This window comes from Protomyctophum parallelum, assembly GCF_964188405.1.
Source record: "Protomyctophum parallelum genome assembly, chromosome: 13".
NCBI lineage: Eukaryota > Metazoa > Chordata > Actinopteri > Myctophiformes > Myctophidae > Protomyctophum > Protomyctophum parallelum.
Genome location: NC_139708.1, coordinates 3,436,690 through 3,448,300, shown reverse-complemented (window position 1 = coordinate 3,448,300; position 11,611 = coordinate 3,436,690). Strand labels below are relative to the sequence as shown.

The window sequence follows — 11,611 nt, the reverse complement described above, 5'->3', positions numbered from 1 at the left end:
TGGCTATTCTAATAGCTGATCTACAAGCTCAAAACACCTCATGATGTGACAGGTTGTGATCTTGACTTGTAAATCTGCTGTTTTTGGTAATTTAATATTTTCAAAGAAATGTGACCATTTCTACCTATGACATGCTCAAAGTAGGTATGCCAGGGTTTAACCCATTCTGACCGGGCACCCATTTTGGTGTCAGCATCATGTTATGCTTTAGCTATTTAAAAATAGCAGATCTACAAGCTCATATCGCGCCACCGAGTGGCGCGATACGAGCTTGTAGGTCTGCTATTTTTTGAAAAATCGAAGAGCGACTGACATTTTTTAGAATCTGATCTCAGGTCAGAATGGGTTCATCAGACCAGTGTGTGTCCGGCGGAAACCTCGTATGAATCTGATCTCAGGTCAGAATGGGTTAAGTGATTAAAGGACAGTACTAAAGATGAGGCATTATCACCAAAACACAAGCATCATCAATGCCTTACTGGGTTGACATCGACAATAAAACAATTGGCTAACAAGGCCTTATTCAGAGGACATTGACATAATATATATATATATATATCTTCTCTCTTATCATAAAAGAGAATGAATGTTTTGACAGAAGAGATCATTAGATTACATTTCAGCTGTGTACATGATTACATCAGTGCTAATATTTGATTAGGCCATCTATTCATATACGGGTAGTTCACTACAATACAAGTGCAGATTAAGATGAAATTGTAAAAGACTATGGAGCGTAATACTGAGATGTAATTCAACTTTACTTGAAGCATTTCTCATATTTCAATGGTGTGAATATAGACTGCTCCTGGTAGATGCAGTGCAAAATGATGAGTTATGCCGGAGGCATAATGGTAACATGACGACGTGACCCCCACCAGCGATCAGAATTGCACAAAAGTCCATGTGTACTCACTCACAACATCTCTACATAAAGTGGTATACTGCCATTAGCCTTGAGTACAAGAATGTGTTCAAGAATATTTAACTGCCTCTAAACCATGTGAGATCGCTCCCATGATGAACTCCAGACAAGAGAGTACATGTGTATTTTAGTACATAACATTGAATCTTTCATTAAGAAATTAATTAAATTAAGAAATCTCCTTTTTAAATAAATTTTTGTCTTCTCAAACACTAACCTTCATTAATGCTCTCCTATCTGTTCTCAGTAGTCAGAGGTCACTGTGGCACAAAAAGAAAATGAAGTCATATCAACTTCCTGTCGGGGTGGTCTGTGGCACGCCCACAGCGCAGGTGTCGGACTTCCAGGTGCTTGCTCTGGACCCGATCAAAGTGCTGCAAGAGATCATTGTAGTCTATCTGGGCGTGAGGGGACCGGATCGGGCGCCCAGGGCCGTCCGTGTCAGACGTCACCTTTCGCCGGTCAGCGCTTGCCGGGGTGAAGACACTGGTGCCCTGCTGTTTAGATTCCATGTACTTGGACTCGTCGATAGTCCTCATGAGCTCTGGGTTGGGGACACAGCGCAGACGGTGCGAGAGCAGCTGGAAGGCCTGGCTCTGCGGCAGTAGCATCAATAGGCCATACAGGGCTTTGATCAGGTAGGGGTTGTTCTCCACGTCTAGGAGCTGGAGTCGCAGGTAGGTGAATATGGGGCTCTCGATGAGCTGGACCAGCTTGTCCACCTCCATCAGGAAGTCCACAGTCACCTCCAGGTCTCCAAACTTCTGGATGAGAGCGTATGCATGTTTATAGTTCTGCGTGAGGAAACAGAGTGACACGGTGGCCACGGGGTTGTGGCACCAGGACCGATACAAGCAGCAAAACAGCGAACAGCTCTCTTGTGTGTGCAGGTCTTTGAGCTGGTTGCGTAGCTGGAAGAGCTCGGCAGAGGTGAGCAGGATGGTGTTCAGTGTCTGGACCATGGTGGAGGCGAACTTCAGGTCCTCCTCCTTCAGCAGGATGTCAGCCATGGAATGGAAGATGTTCTCCGCGTGGAGCAGCAAGCACAGCTGCCTGATGATGAACGCCCCTCTATTCTCCAGCAACTTCCTCTCCAGGCTGAAGCGTTTCAGAAGATTAATCATGAACTTGTAGAAGTACGAGTTCATGCTCGGAGTAGAGGGGGACGTGTCCACTGCTTTGGAACCAGGCGGCTGCCCTAACTTTGGCACTTTGAGCTCCTGCTTGTTATCTATGTTGTCACAGGAACCTGCTGGGTACGACTGACCGGCTGGCGATGACGCTATCTCGGCCAGCACCTCCAGATCCTTCAGTATGACCTCGTCGGACTCATCAGACAACGTTTTCAGCAGCATAGGAAACAGGCTGTCTGTGTGACGGAACATCTTACGTGGCGTCTTGATGTAGAGATGGTAGAGCCATTTCAGCACAGCGATGCGGGTCATCATGCCAGTGGAGACATCACGGAGGTGGCGGTCCAGAACTTGAACGATACCGTCCAGGTCCAGTGTCACCTGTGGCCGGTCAGCGGTCGCTGGGGTGAAGAAGCTGATATTGCTCAAGCCAACAGACTCTTGTGACGCGCTGAGCATATCGTTGCCGTCGCCTTCCGTCTTGGGCAGACCGTCTTCCCTGGGAGGCGATTCCGCGTCTTTCGGGACCACTTCGTCCTCGTCATCCTCGGGGGTGACCAGCTTCATCAGGCTATGGTTACACGCGCTGGCCGCTTCTTTGGTGCTCTTCTTCCTGTCGTCGTACGAGAGGCAGGGCAGCACCGCAGTGAGGATGCCAGAGGAGTAGGGAAGCACCACCCTGCCCGCCAACTGGATAAACTCCCTCATCCAGGTCATAGCGGTCAACTGAATGAGGTCATTGGTGAGTTTGGACTCGTCTGCTACCTGGCAGTGGATGACCAGGATGTTGGCCATTTCTGCAAATTTCACACTAGAAGGCGTTTTCTTGATCTCCTTCAGAAACTCTCCCAGCACCACCTCGCATGTGCGGCGGATCTCTTTGCTGTTGTCACCCAGGATCTGGAACAGTCCGTCCAGGATCTCGGGGAGGTAGTCCAAGAGGTTGATGTCTGGCACAGACTCCAGGACCAGTATCCAGGAGATAATGAACTGACGAGCATACTGATTGTTGGAATATATTCTCTCTCTCAACAAGGGGACAAATGCCACCAAATCAAACTTGTTACTTTCCGTCACTATGTCCTTCAGCAGCCTGTCTAGTAGCTCAGATCCACTTTTCACATTAGGATCAGGGTCCGCAGCCAGCTTGCTGAGCCCGTCAAAAAGCAGATTAAAGTGGGGTAAAACAGCCCCCCTGGCCACCTTAACTATATTGTAGAGGGCCTCGCAGGCGTAATAGCGCAGGCGGCTGTCAGAGTCATTGAAACACGTGAGCACGGGCTCGATCAGCTCCTTGAGATACAGACCCGAGTCTTTGCCGAGAGCGATGGAGCAGGCGGCCAGCCCGATGAGACCCCCTTTGCGGCTGTGCGGGTGCTGAGACAGGGCGAACTCCGCGGCCAGGATCTGGATGACATGTCTGATCTGAGTGGAGTTGTTCTGGGCCACGAACTCGCGCACCAGCTTCTCTATCTCCAAGGCAGCGACTTTCCTTTTCTCGTACAGCTTGTCGTTGAGCGCCCTGACGATGTTGGGCGTCAGCGGCGAGAAGTCCTTCTCCTGGTTCATGTTTACAAGCTGTGGCGGCACTTGAGTCGGCCAGAGAACTGCGCTGTATCAAACGGCAGCTTTGTACTTTATGTACAGAAACCTTTGAAAGTAATTCCGCTCGGCTTCACAGAGAGCGGAAAATGTTTTCATTCGCCGCAGCTGTCCAAAATACCAAGGTTGAGTCGGGTCGCGTCAGAATGAATCACGTGATTAGCCGGTAGTTTTAATCCATAACGTTACGTGGTCGTGTGATCGAGCGATTTGATAAGAACTGTGTGTACTTTCAACTGAAGTGCGCGAGTCGTGGACGCTGTTTAAAAGTTGAACGTGCGTAATGTTTTCAAGCAGAGTGGTCGTGCTACCAAATTAGCACTTCTGCTAGTTGAAGCTTATTTGAAACGTCACCGACTGATCCTTGGTATCCTTTTCTAGAGTTGAGTTCGTCCCGTCTTGCGGAAGTGGCGTACGTGGTGTTACGTTTTTTTGGGTCCCTGTGGCCACAACTAGCGTTGTTGTGTACCTCCTACACCTACCTTGGTGCATTTGATTTGACTAGTGCCAGACTGCCAGCAGTGGTCTGGCTTTCTGCAATTTGTTACTCATTATTCCATGATCGCCAGAGTAAGAGAAAATAGAAATGTCTAACATTGCCTCCAATGCAACATTACATTTAATCAGCATCCTCAAATCTCTCTCTCTCTCTCTCTCTCTCTCTCTCTCTCTCTCTCAGGCTGTTTTACAACAATATTTTTGTATCTTTCCAGCATATGAACATACAGGTATACAAAATCTGCTAAAAGGATAAGACCAGAAAAATCACTGTTTACATAATAAGGGTACCCCATTTTCAATTCATCACAACATTCACAAATACACATAAGACAAAAAAAGAAAAATAAATCAGATACACGGTTAGAATATAAGCGAAAATATGTACAGTATAGAAAAAGATAATGTTTTTTTTTATTGAGTTTGAAATGTACCCATTCTGCTTACTGTTAATACGAGTTTCAATCTATCAAATTGGTGTGTGATTGGTTTACAGAGTTGGATTATGAAGATGAATATCAACCAGCTGCAGAAATGAAACGCACAAACTAAATATACCAGGTAATATTCACATGAGTTTCAATGTACAGTGCTCTTACTGTATATGAATCATATGTCCTGTATTTTCTGTGAGGTTGAAGGGGAAGATTGTAAGAGCCGAGGAGCAGCGAATCATTCTAAACTTTATTGTCACATGATCACAGATTTACAGGTGTAAAACAGTGCGTAAAAGTTGTTTTTGGGCCTGCTTCATCGTTTTTGTTATTTCCATAAAAGGTTACTTACTATTTGGCCTTCATTGGGTTATTTTTAAATAGAATAATCTATATTAAAATAATATCAGGGAAATAATTTACAAATATATTTGGGAGAGAGGTTTGCTTTGATGAAGACTTTCCAAGGTCGAAACATGTTGGCAGTTAACTTTTAAATAAATACAGGATAGGCGCTATCCCCTATGTCCAGCTTTGAGGGTTTGTGCACATGTGTTAACACAAACATTGAATGCCATTGACGAGTCGCCCCTTTACCAACTCGCCCAGAGCGTACAGCCGGCGGAACTGCGTGGCCTGGTATTCCTAAAGTAACCTAAGTAAATGATGCTGTTAAACCTACTGTAACCCTATTCCTAACCTTAACCCCAGTAAAACTTATTCTCAGTGTTGTAAACTCTAAGTACTGAACCCTCGTTCATGGTTTAGGGGCGACCTGAATGGCCAGCTTTGAGTGTGTGTAAGCACAAACAATGCATAAACACAAATATTGAAGACGAAGGTGAGGACGCAAATTGTGATGGGCCAGAATGAGATGATATATGATGATAAGTATAACCCCCAAGTAACACGAGTAGTACAAACCTGCTACTTTCAACTGAGGAACATAGCCAGGATCAAAAGTTTCCTGTCACCCGCAGATTTGGAAAAGGTAATCCACGCTTTTATCTCGTCTCGTTTAGATTAGTAATTAGTAATTTGATTTATTCAGGCCTGTGTAAGAAGGCTATATCCCGTCTACAACTTGTTCAGAATTCTGCTGCCAGACTGCTTACAAATTCAAAAAGACGAGATCACATCACCCCCATTTTAGCCACCCTTCACTGGTTACCTGTTATTTATAGAATAGATTTTAAGATTTTACTGTTGTAAATGGTCAGGCTCCCCAGTATGTCTCCGACATGCTGGCTCCCTATAAACCTACACGTTCACTAAGGTCCTCAGACAAAGCCCTCCTAGAAACCCCCACAGCCCATCTTAGCACAAAAGGTGGCAGGGCATTTTCAATCCGGGCTCCCAAACTATGGAATGCCCTACCTATTAATTTAAGACTTGCTAAATCTGTGTCATGTTTTAAAACCCTTTTAAAAACCCACCTTTACGTTAAGGCTTTCTCTTAATTTTCCTTTTTGCATACTCCACTCATTGATACCTTGTTGTAGCTGTGACTACGTTGTTGTTGTTTTTATCCTGTTATGTAAAGCACTTTGTGACTATGTCTTGAAATGTGCTATATCAATAAATTCATTATAAGTGCCCCTCACTACACACAAGTGTGATTTTTTTTTTTACTCCTGGGTGCCTGGATCGTCTGTTGTTTTTCATAGGTCATGTTGAAGATATGGGTGACGTGACAACGGTGACATAGCAGTTATTTCAGATGGGATGACATAGGCCTAAAGGTATGGGATGATATATGTCTAGTCTACAGGTCTACAAGATTTGCTACACCACCAAGATACCCATGTTGTACCTGTCTAAATGCTTCCTTAGTCCACACTCACAACACCAGAGGGAGTTTAACAACAAACCATGTACTGCAACCCAGATTCGGCTCAAACAAGGGATTAAATAGATTTCGCTCCTATGCCACTAAAATGTGGAATTTATACCAATTAAGAGACATGTGAATCTCATTTTTACGTCTCTAAATGTTCTGATGAATTAAGAAAGGTGGACCCTGTTGTAAACACGGTTCATCCACAAAGTAACAGTTGTTGTATTGACTCTTTCTTTAGTTTGAAATGTAGGCCCATTCTGCATACTGTGAAATAAATGTTTAAATCAATCAATCAATAAAATACTTATTTTTTCAGCATTTCCAATGTGCAGAGTACAGACTGTACTTTTTTTGTGATGTTTGGTGCTTGTCTTGCATCCTGTCCACAGATGTGCGTGCACTATGCATTGATTGATTGAAGGGTCAATACAGGTCAATACAAAACTGCTATGAGAGGATTAAACTAGAAAAAGCACTAGAAAAAGACTTGTTTAGATCAGGGTCCTCCATTTTCAATTAATCAGAACATTTAAAGACCTACATACAGTTATATGAAGGAAAAAAATAATCGTTAAAGAAAGAAAAAACCTGCATTTTGTTTCTGTCTGAGACCAGTAGTGAGTCATCCACAAACAGGAACAAGTTGCAGTCACAAGCTGATGCCATGTCGTTTACCTAATAGTAAAGGCCCTAGTATGCATCTTATCAGATGGTAGTGCACACTGCAGAGTCATCCGCAAAAAGGAACCAGTCTGAGTCACAAGCTGACCAGATCAGCAGATCTTCAAGACTCTTAGTATAATTTGATCGACAGTAGGAATTGGCTTTTGTGATGTTTGTTTCAGAACAAACATCAAATATTGGCTAATTTTCTAGCGCACAAAATAATCTGGATAATACTCAAATTTTCTGAACCAGATGTTATGTTGTTTTAACTTGTTTTTGCCATGTTGTTATCATGGTATGATAGCAGCCGTACCATAACACTATCATATAAATCATGAAAAAGGTCAAAGGGGGGTGAATGTATCAATTGTGCTAATCTTCCATTCACTTTGGAAAAACAATCCTATTAGACCAAGTGTAATTGCTTTCTAAAATAAAATAAAATGTGTTATATCCTATATATTATTTAATAATCATGTGTGAAAAGCTTTGATGCGCGTGGCACTGTGATGCCCTGCTGTGGTTCCGCTCTAGCCTAACATTTAGAGTGACTCTCGTAGATGTATTTTGATAAAATACCACGAGTCTAAATATTAGCTACGTCCGCTCTTTTTAACGATGTACAAAATCCGAAACCATGACAACCCACAACAAGGCCAAAGCAGACCTGAACTATGCATAAGTAGACGCTAGGGGGCAATCGCCATAATACAACATCACGATCTGGGTTTCCTGCGTCTCCCGGAAGTGACCTAAATTATTATGTATCCACCCAAATAACCCCCCCCCCCTGGCCCTACACCCCCTTTGTCGCTACAATATAGCTGACCGCGGAGCTACCGTTACTTGGATCTAATTTCGCACGGCTTCCATTTACATGCTATTTGTTTATTTGTAATGCGTCTGTCGCTAAAGTGGAGCTGGTACATCCAGTTATGACGAACCACAACCATGTTGACACCAAGTTATCCTCCATCATGGAGGTGATGATGGCTCGAGTTTGCCAACTCGTGGACGATGATTTGTCTGGGCTGCGGTCGGAATTAACTCGGGTTCTTCTTGATAATGCCAAGCTTACTGAAAAGGTGATTATCTTGGAGTGCGAGCTGGCAGTCTTGAGGAAAAGAATCGACAAGCCCTTTAAACATTTCCGCACCATAGGCGTGCAAACAGGAGAAATATTTAAAGATGGAGCTGATCGTGGTGCGTATGATTGCCTATTATTTTGCCAACAGCAAGCACATGTTTGCACTGCAGGCTGCAGCAATGTTGCCGCAGTCTTGTCTGTCTGGGCTCTGGGGTGTTAATTTGTGTCTTTTCTGCAGTGGATGGACCTCCCACCATAGAAGGGATCTATGGGAAGGATTGGTGTATGAATCTGTGGAAAGATGGGGACAATCTGCAAGTCACAACACGATCATGTTCTGAGGTGAGAATCGTTGGCGCTTATTTACATATAGACGTGTAATTGAGTTGTTCGCAGCCAACCATTAAGCTTCTCATATTTTGTATCACATAAAATGACCTGTACGTGCGTCGTCATTCACCAACATAAAATAACACAGACTTCGTATATTAGTGTGGATCAGGATATAAATAACTGCTCATTAATTGTTGTATAATTGTAATTAATAAGTTGAACACAGACATGTGGCACGTTATTGTATGTAAACAGCAGGAGGTAATTATCTTCTATAGCATTGTGCTATATTAGCCCTGAAACATGACTGCCATGATGATTATCATGACAGTCATGAAGTAACTGCACCCCGTTTTTGGCGCTCGCTACATTTACGACGTTTATGTATATATAAACATTCGGATTTCAAATATAAAGTACTCACAAAGTGTCCCACGGGTGTTAGTTAGTAGCAGCGCCAGCGATTAGAATTGCTGCGTCCCGCGTTGTTTAATAAAAAGCATTTTTGTCCGAGCTCCCCGGCTACTTTTTTCAAACGGGGTTCGTTTGGAAAATCCACAGTTGCACACCGGGAGCGCACTCGCCTATTAGTCTGTATTGGCAGGGCGGTCAGCGTACCTATATCGAACACACCGAGTGCCACCCTCCTCCCGATCGATAGGGGCGCGTAGTTGAAAGCCAATGGCAAAATAACAGCTCGGATAAAAATGCTTTTTATTAAACAACGCGGGATGCAGAAATTCTAATCGCTGGAGCTGCAACTAACTAACACCCGTGGGACAAATTGTGAGTACTTTATATTTGAATTCCGAATGTTTATATATACGGAAAAGTTGTAAATGTAGCGAGCGCCAAAAACGGGGTGCAGTTACTTCATGACTCTCGTATGAATACGAGAGTCATGAACCATGGCTAGTGCTATATTAACCTTCTTTTTTTAATGAAGTGCTGTTTTCATTTTCTAGAAGATAGTCAGTGCGCCATATCATGCCATTAATTGTAAAGACACCACATAGAAAATCCAACACATTTTGATTTAACGTTTTAACTTTCATTTCCCCCAAAAAATCTTTTACATTGTTATTTATGACTCGGAGCAATAACCCACCTATCTCCCAGACTCCGTCCCCAGTCAGTGTTCAGAGTTTTTTATTTTTTTATGGCTTACGCCTTTTATTGGTTTTTTAAAGGGACAGACAGTAGGCTGACAGGAAAAGGGAGAGAGATGGGGGAAGACATGCAGTAAAGGCCGTGTCGGGCTCGGGAGTCGAACCCGCGGCACACTGCGACTGGATTACCAGTCGGGTGCCCAGACGGTTACGCCACCGCCTGGGCAGTGTTCAGAGTTTTAATGAATGTAGAATGTTCAGGGTGTAATTTACATACAAATGTGAGGGACTTCCTTTATTTCACTTCCTTTTTTTTTTAATAGTTTTATTTTTAAACCAATCTCACACACTTGTGCCAGTGACCACCCTCCTGTGCCTAAGGTTGCCTACCCCTGTTGTAGGGCACAACACATTCTGAATACTTAGAGACATCAGGGTTTTTTACGTTTTTCGTTACTTCTGCATTCTTAACATATACCATGCATTTCAGACTATGCTCATTGCTCAATCTATCATATCTAAACTTCTAAAGTATACATGTGCATTAAAAATCTAATTACCAAATGAATTAATTCAAGTTAATTAATAACTTGAATTAAATTTATATAGCACTTTTCAAAAACCAAGGATCAACAACATTGTTGATGAGTGAGTGCACAAGCGTCTCTTCAGTGCAGACTTCAAAGAGTCTAGTGTTGCTTTACATTGCTGCTAATTTGATACTTTGATAGCCTGATTATTGAAGGTTTCTAGACCAGTGCACATTGAAACTAGTGCTAAAAAAGTTATGTTTACATGAACAAAGTCCAAATTTTAATCCTGATGAATACACTAATACAATCTTCATGTAATCTTAAAGACACAGTCAATGGAGCCGCCTTCAGAAGTAATCTGCATTAAAGAGGAGTTTAAAGAGGAGGATTGTGAAGTGGAGATTGCAACCAGCTACCAAAAGGGTAAGAGACATAAGGGATATTCAGATTCACATGAGGTCATCTGTGTACTGTGCACGCTTGTCAGAATGTGATGTGTCAAGTATTCTTTTGTGAATTAGAGTGTACGAGCCGAAGAGCAGACGACCAGTTTGTGGCTGCAGTTGGTCTCCCTGGAGAATCGTTGACGAATGATGGAGCCATGGAAGGACATAGTCCCCATGTCTTTCCCATTGATGAGGATGATCCCGCCAATACACAGTTTATTCAAGCAAACAAAAAGGGACTGTCAAGCACCATCGTAGGTGCACCTACACAAAATCAACCGCAATCTCTGCCAGTGTATTCAGAGAATAATGGAGACCTTTATAGAGAAACATGCAGTACATACAATACAGTGCATTTACAAACTACCAATAATACTGACAAAGCCCAGTTCACTTGTAAAATATGTGACAAGACATTCATCCACAAACGTAAACTAACACACCATATGAAGACCCACAAAGTGAACATATGCCAAATATGTGGGCAGAGCAATAGAGACAAAACACACATGTGTACCCCTCCAGTGCCCTCGCAGAAGTCAAATACCACATGTACATTGTGCGGGATTACATTTGGTAAAGCTTCAGCTTTAAAGATCCATTCTCGAGTCCATACAGGAAAGAGAGCCCATGTATGTACGTCATGTGGGAAAGGCTTCTCACAGAAAGGGAATCTCAAAAACCATCTCAGCATCCACACCGGGGAGAAACCCTTCCACTGTGGTTACTGTGGAAGAACCTTTAAGCAGCTGACCAGCCTCAATTACCATTTGATGACACATGAAAAAAATGAAAACTCCCGGAGGTCAAAACGACTTAAAAAATGATGTTGCCTGGAGTTGGTCCACTGTGACGGCATGGTCATGTTAATGCGTAGGAACCTGCGCCTACTATTTATGTTATTTCATTTTTTAAATCTGGTCAAAACGTCTTACATTTTGTTTGCCTGTAGTTAGTCCGATGTAACAACAACGGCATGGTCTTGTTAATGCATTAGGAACCGGC

The 11,611-nt window shown here is 43.1% G+C and overlaps 2 protein-coding genes across 2 annotated transcripts; one reads left to right on the top strand and one right to left on the bottom strand.

Annotated features, from left to right (window-relative positions):
• Positions 1–364: 364 nt before the first annotated feature.
• vac14 (vac14 homolog) lies at positions 365–3,732 on the bottom strand. Its single transcript, XM_083779828.1, has one exon. It carries the CDS (start codon positions 3,625–3,627, stop codon positions 1,210–1,212), a length of 2,418 nt encoding a protein of 805 aa, XP_083635954.1. The 5' UTR covers positions 3,628–3,732; the 3' UTR covers positions 365–1,209.
• A 4,155-nt stretch (positions 3,733–7,887) lies between these two features.
• LOC310869039 (uncharacterized protein) lies at positions 7,888–11,543 on the top strand. Its single transcript, XM_083779616.1, has 4 exons — positions 7,888–8,301; positions 8,424–8,527; positions 10,487–10,583; positions 10,682–11,543. Exons 1-4 carry the CDS (start codon positions 8,034–8,036, stop codon positions 11,431–11,433), a joined length of 1,221 nt encoding a protein of 406 aa, XP_083635742.1. The 5' UTR covers positions 7,888–8,033; the 3' UTR covers positions 11,434–11,543.
• Positions 11,544–11,611: the final 68 nt, after the last annotated feature.

Bases quoted from the DNA above. Each gene is read 5' to 3' on its own strand.
- vac14 (XM_083779828.1), bottom strand. From the start codon at position 3,627: ATGAACCAGGAGAAGGACTTCTCGCCGCTGACGCCCAACATCGTCAGG.
- LOC310869039 (XM_083779616.1), top strand. From the start codon at position 8,034: ATGACGAACCACAACCATGTTGACACCAAGTTATCCTCCATCATGGAG. The intron at 8,302-8,423 runs GTGCGTATGATT...TCTTTTCTGCAG, and splicing joins TAAAGATGGAGCTGATCGTG to TGGATGGACCTCCCACCATA. The intron at 8,528-10,486 runs GTGAGAATCGTT...GTAATCTTAAAG, and splicing joins CAACACGATCATGTTCTGAG to ACACAGTCAATGGAGCCGCC.